The 16,180-nt window shown below is 39.1% G+C and overlaps 1 protein-coding gene across 1 annotated transcript in view; it reads right to left on the bottom strand.

Moving 5' to 3' along the window:
• Nucleotides 1-16,180, bottom strand: part of LOC133569299 (cadherin-12-like) — a 343,124-nt gene that overhangs the window by 136,636 nt on the left and 190,308 nt on the right. The window contains exon 6 of the mRNA XM_061921526.1: nt 6,013-6,200. Within this exon, the coding sequence (XP_061777510.1) occupies nt 6,013-6,200 (188 nt within the window). The remainder of the gene's footprint in view (nt 1-6,012; nt 6,201-16,180) is intronic.

The following is a 16,180-nucleotide window of genomic DNA, read 5'->3' as shown; positions in this document are numbered from 1 at the left end:
GGCCGAGTCATACCAAAGACTATCAAAATGGGACTCATTGCCTCCCTGCTTGGCACTCAGCATCAAGGGTTGGAATTGGGGGTTAAATCACCAAAAATGATTCCCGGGCGCGGCTCCCCTGCTGCCCACTGCTCCCCTCACCTCCCAGGGGGTGCTCAAGGGTGATGGGTCAAATGCAGAGAATAATTTCGCCACACCAAGAGTGTGTGAGACAATCATTGGTACTTTATCTTTTAACTTTACGCACCTGTCGCTAATCTCAAAGCCGGCTCAGCCACACCCCGCTTCGCTGCAGGTCCGCAGGCCACACCCACCACCATTTTATTTTATGGAAGAAAACGTACATGCGAGAACGCAAAGTACCAAAGTCTATTTTCAGCCTGTGTGATTTTGTAACATGTAGGTCAAAGTTAATGAGGTTCCATCACGTTCTCCATGTTGAAGGGATTCCAACTCGCTGCTCTATTTCACGTTCCTTGGAAACCTCGCAGGGGTTTATGCTGACGTAATTTTGTGCGAAGTTGCCGTCCCCTTCGGCCGCCCTGCAAAACGCCATCGGTCAAAGTTGGCGCCTTGATAGTAAGTATAGCTCGGTGGATCAAAGCCAGCGCGAGCGAGCAACCTTTTTAGGGTCAACGTGCTCTTAATCAACTTAGCGGAGGCAGAACATATGGCCCAGAAGATGAGCTCCTACACGCTGTGTGGTGATCAGAGTGCAAAAAAAAAAAAAAAAAAAAGCCATCAGGGGTCTTTGATGCAAAGCAGCATGCCGAGATTCTAATGAAGTACATGGAAGAACCTTCGTAGGGCGCCTTTCTGCTTAGCTTCACCGTTCTTTTGTATAAAGTCCACCATTACATGTCTCCTAATACAGAGCACGCGGAGGTGTGCAAGCGAACATGAGGTGAAGAGGGGCGGGAGGTCCACAGCGTCCTCGACCTCCCAGGGAGGAATTGAATAATATTCCATGTGCATCTTCTCTCATCCGACATGGTCCTGATACTTTTGCAGAAAGACTTTGGTGCCGGAGGGATGTTTTTATTGCCCATATATGTATTTTACAGTGAATACACACTGCAGTTATGCCCGAGTGCAGCTGTGATAGGCTCCAGCAACCCCCACCACCCAAAAAAGGGACAAGCGGTAGGAAATGGATGGATAATCTACATACAAACCCCGTTTCCATATAAGTTGGGAAATTGTGTTAGATGTAAATATAAACGGAATACAATGATTTGCAAATCATTTTCAACCCATATTCAGTTGAATATGCTACAAAGACAACATATTTGATGTTCAAACTGCAAATAATCATTAACTTTAGAATTTTATACAAGCAACACGTGACAAGGAAGTTGGGGAAGGTGGCAATGAATACTGATAAAGTTGAGGAATGCTCATCAAACACTTATGTGGAACATCCCATAGGTGTGCAGGCTAATTGGGAACAGGTGGGTGCCATGATTGGGTATAAAAGCAGCTTCCATGAAATGCTGAGTAATTCACAAACAAGGATGGGGTGAGGGCCACTAATTTGTAAGCAAATTGTCGAACAGTTTTAGAACAACATTTCTCAACGAGCTATTGCAAGGAATTTAGGGATTTTACCATCTACGGTCTGTAAAATTATCAAAAGGTTCAGAAAATCTGGAGAAATCACTGCACGTAAGCGGTGATATTACAGACCTTTGATCCCTCAGGCCGTACTGCATCAAAAACCGACATCAGTGTGTAAAGGATATCACCACATTGACTCAGGAACACTTCAGAAAACCACTGTCAGTAACTACAGTTGGTCGCTACATCTGTAAATGCAAGTTAAAACTCTACTGTGTAACGCGAATGCCATTTATCAACAACACCCAGGAACACCGCCGGCTTCGCTGGGCCCGAGCTCATCTAATATGGACTGATGCAAAGTGGAGAAGTGTTCTGTGGTCTGACGAGTCCACATTTCAAATCATATTTGGAAACTGTAGACGTGGTATCCTCCGGAACAAAGAGGAAAATAACCATCCGGATTGTTATAGGCGAGAAGTTCAAACGCCAGCATCTGGGATGGTATGGGGGTGTATTAGTGCCCAAGGCATGGGTAACTTACACATCTGTGAAGGCACCATTAATGATGAATGGTCCATACAGGTTTTGGAGCAACATATGTTATCATCCAAGCAACATTATCATGGACGCCCCTGCTTATTTCAGCAAAACAATGCCAAGTCATGTGTTACAACAGCGTGGCTTCATAGTAAAAGAGTGCGGGTACTCTTCTGGTTTGCCCGCAGTCCAGACATGTCTCCCATCGAAAATGTGTGGCACATTATGACGCGTAAAATACAACAACAAGACCCCGGACTGTTGAGAAAATTAAACTGTACATCCAGCAAGAATGGTAAAGAATTCCTCTTTCAAAGCTTCATCCTCAGTTCCCAAACGTTTATTGAGTGTTGTTAAAAGAAAATGTGATGTAACACAGTGGTGAACATGCCCTTTCCCAACTACTTTGGCACGTGTCGCAGCCATGACATTCCAAGTTAATTATTATTTGCAAAAAAAAAAAAAGTTTATGAGTTTGCACATCAAATATATTGTCTTTGTAGTGCATTCAACTGAATATGGGTTGAAAAGGATTTGCAAATCATTGTATTCCGTTTATATTTACATCCAACACAATTTCCCAACTCATATGGAAACGGGGTTTGTAAAAGACTAATATCAAATCTGCTTAGTGAGAAGAATGATCTTATCAGAAAGAATACAAGCAAATATCACCCTTATTTGAGATATTTAATCTTACTTAGATTTCAGTTTTTGCAGTGCAGAGCACAGATTCTATTTTAAACATGACTGGTTGGGATTTTTTTTGGCGGAGGGGAGCAATTTCCTGATTCAAACAGCCTTGTGGGGGCATAGCTGCAACAAATTCTGCCTAGCAACAAGAAGACCTGGGCCAATAATGAACTATGTATGACAGTATAATGTTGCCTGTACACCATGTTAATGTCAGTATTATTTTATTAAAGTAATTTCTGAAAAGTAGGAATATATAATTAAATATGTTGATGGCTAGAGCAGTGTTTTAACTTTTTTTGAGCTTTTTGAAAAAAATACGGAGGCACACCACCAGCAGAAATCATTAAAAAACAAAACTCAGTCGACAGTAAAAAGTCGTTGTCACAATTGTTGGATATGACTTTAAACCATAACCCAGCATGCATCACTATAGCTCTTGTCTCAAAGTAGGTGTACTGTCACCACCTGTCACATCACGCCCTGTTTTTCTGTGTGTGGTGTTTTAGTTTTTGTCTTTCGCTCCTATTTTGGTGACTTTTTCTAATGTTTTGGGTATATTCCTGCAGCAGTTTCATGTCTTCCTTTGAGCGATATTCCCGCATCTACTTTGGTTTAGCAATCAACACTATTTCAGTTGTTTTTATCCTTCATGTTGGGATGTACATTGTGGACGCCGTCTTTGCTCCACAGTAAGTCTTTGCTGTCGTCCAGCATTCTGTTTTTGTTTACTTTGTAGCCAGTTCAGTTTTAGTTTCGTTCTGCATAGCCTTACCAAAGCTTCAATGCCTTTTCTAAGGGGCATTCACCTTTTGTTTATTTTTGTTTTAAGCATTAGAAACGTTTTTACCTGTACACTGCCTCCCGCTGTTTCCAACATCTACATAGCAATTAGCTACCAGCTGCCTCCGACTGATATGGAAGAGTATTACACAGTTACTCTGCCGAGCTCTAGACAACACCGGCACTCAACAACAACACATATTTTCTAGACTATGATTACTGTTTTTTGCAAAAAATATTTTTAACCCAAATAGGTGAAATTAGATAATCTCCCACGGCAAACCAAACTGTATCTCACAGCACAATAGTGTGCTGCGCCACAGCGGTTGAAAAACACTGGGCTAGAACACAACAATTGTTTGTTTACAACTTAAAATAAGACCCCTCTCGACATTGAATAACACCCTTGAGTCAGTTATTTGATCCAATATAATAATGCTGTCTGAGGCTGAGCCAATCAGTGACCACGATACTGAACAGCACGCTCTGGCGGTTGAATCATCCGGAAATATTTGATATACATGGTTCAGGGATCGGTATCCTTTGCCATTCAAAGAGCCATTTAAGACCCGTGTCACAAAGCGAAGAAGTCAATAGGAGACGCTAATATTCTCTAGAGTGACTACCGGCAGTCACCCAGATAATAAGTATTAGGGCGTGCTATGAAGTCATTGACTTTGTCGCCCTCTACAGCATGTACGATCTACTTGTCAGTCCAGCAACATGTTGTGTGTGGCTTCCGGAGCAACACACACACGACTGCAAGGCATACTGGGTACACTAATGGTTGTGATATAAACAATTTTAACACTCTTAGTAATATGCGCCACGCTGTGAAGCCACACCAAACAAGATTGACAAACACATTTCGGGAGGACATCCTCCCAGTAACATAAACGCAACACAACAAATACCCAGAATCCTTTGTATCCATGACACTCCCTGACTATTTTATAGACCCCGCTAGCAGCAATCCCCGCCACCCCCTCCACCCCGTGCGTCTGTAAGGTGGGCGGGGTTGGGGGCGCGGGGGTGTGAAAAATATTCAGGGCTGTGTCACGGATACAAAGGATTCTGGGTATTTGTTGTGTTACTGTGAGGATGTTCTCCCGAAATGTGTTTGTCAATCTTGTTTGGTGTGGCTTCAAAGCGTGGCGCATATTAGTAAGTGTTAAAGTTGTTTATATCACAACCATCAGTGTACTCTGAGTCACCCAGTATGCCTTTCAATCTTGTATGTGTGATTGTGGAAGCTGCACACAACATGTTGCCAGACTAACAATCGGTGTGTACGTGTTGTTGAAGGTGTCTAAGGCAATGGCTTCACAGCACGCCCATATCCTTGTCATCAGGATGAACGCCAATTGGATAATCGCGAGAACTTTAGCGGCTCCAATTGTCTTCGTTACTCTGTGAAACGGGTTTAGACAGCTCTGTGAGAGGTAAAGGTGGCCAACCTCTGATGTATTTCAGCGGGCGGGTGGCGGGCGGATGCATTTCTGATAAAATGTTGGTTCGGGTGGACGGCGGGTGGATGACGACTTTGGTGACGCGGTTGCGGATGATATAATTGCCTATCCGCGCATCTCTAATATGTACATATATGTGTCTTAATAGATTATCCAGAGAAAAGTGCCTGATACCGTGGGAGAGCGCAGTATGTATGTGTGGGAAAAATCACAAGACTACTTCATCTCTACAGAACTGTTTCATGAGGGGGTTCCCTCAATCGTGAGGAGATTGAGGGAACCCCTCATGAAACAGTTCTGTAAAGATGAAGTAGTGTTGGGATTTTTCCTACACACACATATATATATATATATTTTTTTTTTTTTTTTCCTCACGCACTAAACGACTTAAGGAGCGCACTTGCTGCATGTCACGTTATTAATGGCAAAATGCATTTTTAGACAATCTGATTTGCCTGTAGAAAATGGACTAGTAAGGACAGATTTAAAAAAAAACAAACAATAATAATAATTTAAAAAAAAGTTATTTTTTTTTTACTTGGGATTCCCGCGGGCCGGATTTTGGACACTGGGGGGGCACATCCGGCCCGCGGGCCGTAGTTTGGGGACCCCTGGACTACAGAATTCACTATGTTCATTTAGTCCGGCGAAGAAAACAAACATAACGGCAAAATGATCTATTTAATTTTTGAATTATCGCTGGATCAATTGATTTCTTGAGGCCTGGAAAAGTGACAAAGCTATGTCGTGACCAAACGTTGACGAGGCACGGCTCTCGTCCTGGTGCACGAGTAGGTCGGCACCATTTTCTTTTTCCAGTGGCTGAGAAAGCTAAATTTCCGTGTCAACCTTTGAAAATTGCACCTCCGGATGCTTCTGGGAGCCCGTGGCAACGGAGCGGAAAGCCCGCTGAGGCGCTTCAATGGCCGTGGAGGTTGCATTTGATGTCCTCGCTTGGAGAACCACTTACCCGTTTGAGAATTATTATCCCTTCCTGGTTGTGGTCGTTGGTGGTGATGTCAAACATGGCGCCGCCGTCGCCCGGCACGATGGTGTACTCCACCTCGGCGTTTTTGCCCACGTCCAAGTCGTGCGCTTTGATCCTGCCCACGGAGGAACCCACCGCCGACGACTCGGGGACCCGCAAGTGGAAAAAACCTGCAAAGGGACGAAGACGTTTATTAAAATCTCCTCCTTGTTCTGTTTTTTTTTTTTTCCAAGGTCTTGAGGCACCGTCTTCTAAGTGCGCGGCTTAGTCGGCTCTTCCACGTTCAAACATGAGAGTCTGCAAGGCTTTGCTTCTGCCAACAAGAGTGGTTGCTGAAAGAATCGTTCGACAAACAAACCGACAAATTGATTTCTCGTGGAAGTGGAAATGTCATTTTTCTAAGGACCTTAAAGACAGGTGGCTTCGCCAGGAGGATTTAGTGGGATTTAGTACGGAAAATAATACAAGAAAATCAGTGTGAAGCTGACTTGAAAGAATGTGTTGTATTTATTTGAACACTACTCATATTCCAACAAATCAATGCTAGATGGGTTCCAAAGAAATGCAACTGATAAATGTTCCATCGTAAAAAAATATTGTATTATTATTTTATATTGATACAATTCTGTATTTAATAAAAACAATTCAAAACATGAATTGAAACAAGAAAAAATATCCTTAAAGGGGAACATGATCACAATTTCAGAAGGGTTAAAACCATCCCAGAATATCCCGAAAAAAGGCTTTAAAGTGCCTGTTTTGCGCTATCTGTGAAGCCACCGTCCTGTGATGTCATCCAGTGATGCCAATACAAACAAATGGCGGACAACACAGCAAGATATAGCAACATTAGCTCGGATTCAGACTCGGATTTCAGCGGCTTAAGCGATTCAACAGATTACGCATACATTGAAACGGATGGTTGGAGTATGGAGGCAGATAGCGAAAACGAAATTGAAGAAGAAACTGAAGCTATTGAGCGAATAGCTATTGACACTATTCGGCCCTGTCTGCCTTAGCATCGCCGGTAAAATGTGCAGACCAAACGATCAGGACTTTCGCATCTTGTGACACTGGATCAACTTAAATACGTTGATTGGTAAGTGTTTGTTTGGCATTAAATGTGGGTGGAGGGGAACGCTGGATGCAAATAGAGCTACAAATGTACATACAGCTAGCCTAAATAGCATGTTAGCATCGATTAGCTGATGAGTAACAATACTACATTTTATTTGGTATAGCGCTTTTCAGAGCACTCAAAGACGCTTTACAGTAGTGGTCCCCAATTACCGGGCCACGGCCCGGTACCGGGCCGGCTCGATTGGTACCGGGCCGCATAATATTTTTTTATTAATTTTAATTTAATTACATTTTTTAATTATTAAATCAACATAAAAAAACACAAGATACACTTACAATTAGTGCACCAACCCTAAAAACCTCGCTTTTTTATGACAAAAAACTCCCTTTTTCATGACAAAACAAAAAAAAAAGAATCCCCCCCACCCCCCCGCCGGGCCGCAGGACAAATTATCAAGCGTTGACCGGTCCGCAGCTACAAAAAGGTTGGGGACCACTGCTTCACGGGATAAAAAATAAATGAAATATAAAACAGTTTAAAGTGATAATATAAAATACAGGAAATATGAAAGCAGTACATAGTAAAAGACATAAATACATAGTAAAATACATAATAATACAGGACAATTGCAATAAGTGAAGTGATATATATTTATATAGCGCTTTTCTTTAGTGACTCAAAGCGCTTCACATAGTGAAACCCAATATCTAAGTTACATTTAAAGCAGTGTGGGTGGCACTGGGAGCAGGTGGGTAAAGTGTCTTGCCCAAGGACACAACGGCAGTGACTAGGATGGCGGAAGTGGGAATCGAACCTGCAACCCCCAACCGAGCTATACCGCCCCGAGCTATAAGACAGGACATTACAAGACAGTACACTAGACACAGGTGCGCTATTTGAATCTAATCAATTGTTTATGTTATTTGCTGCCTCTTCCTCCTTCCTAAACTTAAACATTACCAATAAATAAATAATTTGGATTGCCTTCATTTAAAGCAAAGGGTCAGCAACCCACTCCCTGGACCTCTTTCAGAAATGTGTAAAAAATGGAAAAAAGATGAAGGAAAACATAAATTCTTTGGTTTAATATATTTTCTGTAGGAGACACAAACCTTCCTTATTGTTCGTACTTCCACTGTTCATGTCATACATGCTTCACTGATGAGAGTATTTGGCAAGCACCATTTTGTCCTACTAATTTCAGCGATCCTTGAACTTGTCATGGTTGGTTTACACGTAGAACTTTCTCTGATGCTGCCACATAAATATGTGCGCCTTGTTGTTCCAGACCACAGCAAACGTTACCCAGCTTTCAAAGATTGTAATTAATTCATTAGTTTTCTTAAACTTGGACACACACATCTATACATTTGGCCATTTTGAGACAGTAATTTCCAGAAGTTATCTCATCCTGTGAGAAGCTTCCATTTTACTAAGGATTTCCAATGTTGCAAAAATGTGTAGAATAAAAATAAAAATACAGCATTTTTGTCAACAAAGATTTGCGTCAGCCTTTGATAGTAGGCTAATATAACTTATATAGACACTTACATTATGTGTTTACCATGAATTGATTAATGTGGACCCCGACGTAAACAAGTTGAAAAACTTATTCGGGTGTGTCCATTCAGAGGTCAATTGTACGGAATATGATCTGAACTGTGCAATCTACTAATAAAAGTATCAATCAATCAATCAAAAAAGCCTTCATTATAACACTTAAATAAGGTTTTTAAGTTGTTTTTATCTTAATTGTTGGTCCAATATGGCTCTTTCAAAATTTTGGGTTGCCTACCCCTGCTATAAAGGGACAACGCATGTTAATGCACATTATACATGTGAAAATGAGATTATCGGCAATAGCTATTTTTTAACATCTTTTTTTGTTATTCCTTATCCCAAATATACTTAAATTGTATTTGTTGTACCAAAAAAAGAGTAAAATATCACACTTTAGTTGTGTTCATGGGTTGTCACTCAGTCCTGTTACCCTAACACGGCCCTGTGAAAGAAGTGGACTATATAGCACAAGTCACGTGGTCATTTATAAAGCATATTCTAAACATGAATATTCATTAATATATCGTTAATAAACACAGGTTATACATTATTAACTCCTCCACAATTATCATATCATACAAACTAAAATGCCTAATTATTGCATTTTTATTGGACTGAGTACGCAATTCTGCTTTATGTCTTAGGTAATTGAGACTTTATGCTGAAAGAGGAAATTTTTCATTTTTTTTTATGATACTTAAAGATTTTTTATTTTTTTTAAGTAAGAATTTACCTTTGCAAAAATCTTGAAAATGGCAACATTTTAACTCAGCCATGTTTACAGTTGTGTGTAGAAAAAAGTTACAATATGACGAAATGGGTTATTCATCCCATGCGCTGTGTTTTATTTCACCGTTTGATGAGACTTTTGTGAGTCCTGCATGTGTACTGGACTGACAGCTTGGGTTTTAGCTCGATGCCTAGCGCACTTGACTCTCACTCAGAGGACCCTCTCCAGCAAGGACTGCATCAGGCGAGTAACGTTTGCCTTTTCAAGCTCATTTTTCAGGCTCACTTCAGATAAACTCACACAAAATACCTTGATAAACAAGCAGCAAATGCTCTCTAACTACTTAAATACATGCCTTCTTGTATTCAGAAGTGTTTGTAGGCAATTTATTGAAAGAACATTTAGTGAGTGTGTTTGCAGATGTTTTATAGAGCCGGATACTATTTTATGCAGGAATTCATTAATGTATGTAGTAACTAAGTATTTACTACTTGCTATTTTAGTATTTTGTGTGAACACTACTCATGCCTTGTAAAGTGTTTACTCGTAAGGTTTAAAGGTTTAATGTCTCAAGACTCCCAAAAGTCTCCTGTATCCTAACAAACAAAGGGAAGACACAACACAAAGGGATGTGGAACACTTGGCATGATATTGCCAAGTATATTAATAAACATGTAACTGGAGCTGTCCTGCAGAGGAGAAAACACACAACTGTACACGTGGCTGAAATAAAATACTAAGTGATAAAATAATACAGGAAATGTAATTTGAATAATAGTGTTATATACTTAATACTTAAAGTTGCATTTAATATGTATATGTGTGTACATATATTTACTTAGATATATATATATATATATATATATATATGTGTGTGTGTGTAACTATATATATATAGTTAAATATATATATATATATATATATATATATATATATATATATATATATATATATATTAGGGCTGTGAATCTTTGGGTGTCCCACAATTCGATTCAATATCGATTCTTGGGGTCAAAATTCGATAATATATCAATTTTTTTCGATTCCATTCTCGATTCAAAAACGATATTTTTCCGATTCAAAACAATTCTGTATTCATTCAATACATAGCATTTCAGCAGGATCTACCCCAGTCTGCTGACATGCTGGCAGAGTAGTATATATATATATTTTTTAAAAACTTTTATAATTGTAAAGGACAATGTTTTATCAACTGATTACAATACTGTAAATTTGTTTTAACTATTAAACGAACCAAAAATATGACTTATTTTATCTTTGTGAAAACATTGGACACAGTGTGTTGTCAAGCTTATGAGATGCGATGCAAGTGTAAGCCACTGTGACACTATTGTTCTTTTTTATTATTTTTATAAATGTCTAATGATAATGTCAATGAGGGATTTTTAATCACTGCTATGCTGAAATTATAATTAATATTGATACTATTGTTGATAATATTCATTTTTTTTCCCATTACTTTTGGTTTGTTCTCTGTCGTGTTTGTGTCTCCTCTCAATTGCTGTGTTTATCGTAGTTCTGAGTGTTGCTGGGTCAGGTTTGGTTTTGGAATTAGATTGCATTGTTATGGTATTGCTGTGTAGTGGTTTTTGGATTGATTAAAAAAAAAAAAAAAAAAAAAATAATCGATTTTTTACAAATGAGAATCGATTCTGAATCGCACAACGTAAATGATTCGATTCATATTCGAAAAATTTTTTCCCACACCCCTAATATATAAATATATACACATTTATATTTACACACTATATATATATATATATATATATATATATATATATATATATATATATATATACACGCATACACACACTATATATATATATATAGTGTGTACATAGAAATGTGTGTATGTATATATATATATATATATATATATATATACACTCGTCGTGTTTGGAGAAAAATAATACTGAGTTGCATCCCAAGAACACCATACCTACTGTGAAGCATGGGGGTGGAAACATCATGCTTTGGGGCTGTTTTTCTGCTAAGGGGACAGGACGATTGATCCGTGTTAAGGAAAGAATGAATGTGGCCATGTATCGTGAGATTTTGAGCCAAAACCTCCTTCCATCAGTGAGAGCTTTGAATGGTTCACCAAATACTTATTTTCCACCATGATTTACAAATAAATTCTTTAAAATTCCTACAATGTGAATTCCTGGATTTTTTTTTCACATCCTGTCTCTCACAGTTGAAGTGTACCTATGATGAAAATTACAGACCTCTGTCATCATTTTAAGTGGGAGAACTTGCACAATCGCTGGCTGACAAAATACTTTTTTCCCCACTGTATATACATATCTATTTGTATATATCTGGATCTGGATAGATCTATAAGTAGTATGGCTCAGTCGATGGTTGGCGAGCCAGGTTCCCTTTTGAGGTTGGAAAATCATGAATTGGTTGGTTGTAGTTCTCTATCCTGCGAGACATCTGTGGTGTGGTAACATGCCAGTACCACGCCATGTGAACCAATCAGAAGGAACGTAAGGCAAATATTTGCATCATTATTTTTTACACACACTAAATCTACAAATTTTCCAACAACCCTTAGACTTTCTGTCTCAAAGGCGACGAGCGACAAATATAGCTACTTTTTGGGGTATGTCTGGAGACCCGAAAGCACGTGATTCTCTGAACGTCCTCAACGTACAAGCGGTGCTGCTGTTAGCCTTTCCTCACCGGCGGCCTGTCCGCTGCCTACTCAATGTCTGCTCTTAGACAGCTTGTCCTGAAAACACCATGTGTTGAACTTTGACAATGACAAAAAGTCCATTCCATTCTCGTCAGTCTGTGCAAAGCTGCCGCTCTTTCTGCCTTACTTGAGCTGTGAATGTTTCAGCACTGTCACGCTTCAAGTAAAAACAAACCCATGGTTCATGTCAATGAGCCAGTCAATAAGTCGGCTGGTGAATAATTTAACCTTTCAGTCTTTTAATTAAATGTGATACTCTAGCATTAAAAAATGGACGACAAATACAACTAAACTAGGAATCAACTGAAGGAAAGAAATGTACATTTCTAATCATATTTAGCATCTTTTTAACAAACATGATCTTTTATTTACGTTTTTTGATCAGAATGCCTTAAGTTGATCGTTCTACTATTTGGTAATAATACAAGGGCTGACTGTTTTTTATGTGTCTATTTAAAAAATATGAGTCGAGAGTCGAGACCCAGGATGGACCGCTCGTCGGGACCCAGGATGGACCGCTCGCCTGTATCGGTTGGGGACGTCTCTACGCTGCTGATCCGCTTGAGACGGTTTCCTGTGGACGGGACTCTCGCTGCTGTCTTGGATCCGCTTGAACTGAACTCTCGCGGCTGTGTTGGAGCCACTATGGATTGAACTTTCACAGTATCATGTTAGACCCGCTCGACATCCATTGCTTTCGGTCCCCTAGAGAGGGGGGGTTGCCCACATCTGAGGTCCTCTCAAAGGTTTCTCTGAGTCAGCATTGTCACTGGCGTCCCACTGGATGTGAATTCTCCCTGCCCACTGGGTGTGAGTTTTCCTTGCCCTTTTGTGGGTTCTTCCGAGGATGTTGTAGTCGTAATGATTTGTGCAGTCCTTTGAGACATTTGTGATTTGGGGCTATATAAATAAACATTGATTGATTGATTGATTGAAAAAATAAACACATGATTTTGTTTTTACATGATCCATTTAGATTGATTTTCACCTTACAAAGCTTACATGTGCATCAAAGTGTAATGTTTTAAAAAGTATTGTTTGTGAATCGTACCGTAACCCATGTATCGCGATTGATATCAGATTGCCATTAAAGGCCAATATGTACACCCCTAGTATGTATGTATGTATGTATGTGTGTATATATATATATATATATATATATATATATATATATATATATATATATATATATATACACAGTTGTGAACAAAATTATTCAACCCCCACACAATTTGTTTTTTTTAGCAAGTTGGACATTTATTCCGTATTTTGTTCATAGTCATATCAAATGAAGATGCATTAAATAGACAAATGCAACTTGAATTACAACATTATATTTTGTAACATACCAAACTGTGTCATTTCCATTAATATCTCATTGACAAAACTATTCAACCCCTTAAAGATCATAATTCGTAAGAACAGAATTTGAATAAAGTCTTTTCAAATCAGGTGTTGTAAACACCTGTAGATGTGATTAGAACCATAACGAGCAACAATTAAACTGATTGAAAAAGACTGATGCTCAGCTTTTTGTAGATGGTCAATGGTGTATTTGCAACATGATGAAGTCCAGGGAGTGGTCAAAGAAGTCAAGAGAGGAGGTCATTTCTCTTCATAAGAAAGGATATGGATATAAGAAAATACCAAAGAAATTACACATTCCAAGAGACAGTTCAAGGTTCAAGGTTCAACTTTATTGTCCCCGCGGAGAAATTTGTCTTGGACATAGTGCATCATTGCTTTCTTAACATAAACAAAAACACAAGCACAGACACAACCAGACAACTAACATTTAAACATCTAAACATCAGAACATGGAGCTTGATAGACATGGGTGGCACTTTGATGTAGGCATACAATCTACAGTATGGAAATAAAGATAAAGTACCATTGTGCATGGCACTAGAGCTCATGGATAAAGTGCTTTGTGCTAAAGTGTTTGGTTCTAAAGTGCTATGTACTAAAGTGCTATGTGGTAAAGTGCTGTTTGCTAAAAAAAAAAAAAAATTGCTAACCTATGTATTAACATTCTATTGCACATTGTTGGTCAGCTTAATGGAGGCTGGGAAAAATGATAATTTAAGGCGGTTAGATTTGCATAGTGGGACCCGGAGTCTTCTCCCTGATGGCAGGGTTCCATATTCAGGTTGGGAGCATAATTTGCAAGTTTCAAGCTAAAGGTACAGTGGAAACACTACCTGGGCGTGGTAGAAAGAGGATGCTGTGTGCAACTGCTGTCCGGTATTTGAAGCATACAGCGGTGAAAACCCCCCGGGTAACAGCTGAGGAACTACAACAGGACATTGCAGAGGGGGGAACGCAGGTTTCGTCCCAGACCATAAGGTGCACAGTACGAGATGAAGGCTCCATGCCAGAAATCCCAGGCGCACCCCACTTCTGACTACCAGGCACAAGAAAAATAGACTCCAGTATGCCAAAAATCCTCTGGACGAACCCCAAAGGTTTTGGGAAACTGTTCTATGGAGTGATGAGACAAAACTGGAACTCTTTGTGCCTATGAATCAACGTTATGTCTGGAGGAGAAAACATGAAGCTTACAAAGAGAAGAACACCTTGTCTACTGTTAAGCATGGTGGGGGGTCAATCATGCTCTGGGGCTGTTTCTCTGCCTCAGGTACCGGGAATCTCCAGCGTGTTCAAGGCATTATGAATTATGTTTCCTAGCAGGATATATTAGCTGCAAATGTCATGAAGTCAGTGACGAAGCTGAGGCTTGGGAGACGTTGGACCTTCCAACAGGACAACGATCCCAAGCATACCTCCAAATCAACATCAGAGTGGTTGCAGAAGAAGGGCTGGAAGACTCTGGAGTGGCCTTCACAGTCGCCAGACCTAAATCCTATAGAAAACCTGTGGTGGGACTTGGGCTAAAATAGCTGTAGATGGTTGCAAGAAGCTTGTGTCCGGTTATGTATCACCTTTGAAGGATATAATTACTAAAGATGCATGTAACTAGGGGGTTGAATCATTTTATCAATGAGATATTAAGAGAAATGTCCTTTTTTGGTATTTTGTAACATACAGTGTTACAATTTAAGTTGCATTTGTCTATTTGACACATCTTTATTTGATATGACTATAAACCAAATACGGAATAAATGTCCAACTTGCTAAAACACCAAAATCTTGTGGGGGTTGAATAATTTTGATCACAACTGTATATATATGACGAAAAAAATGGATAACTGTTTATAAACCGTATACTATGAGTATCCATGTCGAAAATATGCTTTAAATTCAGTGTTTACCAATCCTTAACCAAGTCGATCATTAATAATGAGTAAAACATTTATAACTGTGTTTGTAAACTGTATACTAATAAGTATTCATGTGGGAAAATATGCTTGATAAATGTCGAATGCAGTATTTACCGATGCTTTATCACCCTTCACTCTTAGTATAAAGTGTTACCAGCCAAAAAATAATATTGTTCACTCGTTGTTCTGCGTATTTCATCGTATTTAAACTATGACTGGGGGTTCTAAATTATTTGGGTTTTTTGCGCTGTAATGTGCTTGGTGTCAACATGTCATTAGTTATTTCATATATTAGTTTTTTCTCTGCAAAAATCTCATTCTGTTATTTTCAATCCTGTCCAAGATTCTCTTAATTCCCAAAAATAAAATTAAGTTGCCTGAGATGGACTAATAAACATTTTGAGTAGTTGAACATGTATTTTGCCAGATTTGAGTTTATTTGTAATAGGTTTCTGCAGCGATTAGTTGAAACGGTTGTTCATTTTTCATGTGCAATTGCTACTCAGTCCAAATGTGTCACACACGGGAGCATATAGAATTTTTTAGAGCATGTGATACCATAAAAGTATCGACAGACTGACTCTGAGAAGTCATTAGAAGCTGATGTGTGAACATTTCCATCAGGCATTTCCATACCAGCACACCATTTGATCTGCTTCGCTTGTTCCATATTTTCCTTTTTCTTTTTTTCTTTTTTTTTTAATGAACTCACGTCTCATTTTTAGTTGTAAATTCAAGCCGTTAACCATTTCTGGAAGAAAATGCATAACAGACAG

Source organism: Nerophis ophidion, linkage group LG15, assembly GCF_033978795.1.
Source record: "Nerophis ophidion isolate RoL-2023_Sa linkage group LG15, RoL_Noph_v1.0, whole genome shotgun sequence".
NCBI classification, from domain to species: domain Eukaryota; kingdom Metazoa; phylum Chordata; class Actinopteri; order Syngnathiformes; family Syngnathidae; genus Nerophis; species Nerophis ophidion.
This window is presented reverse-complemented; position numbering and strand designations above follow the sequence as displayed.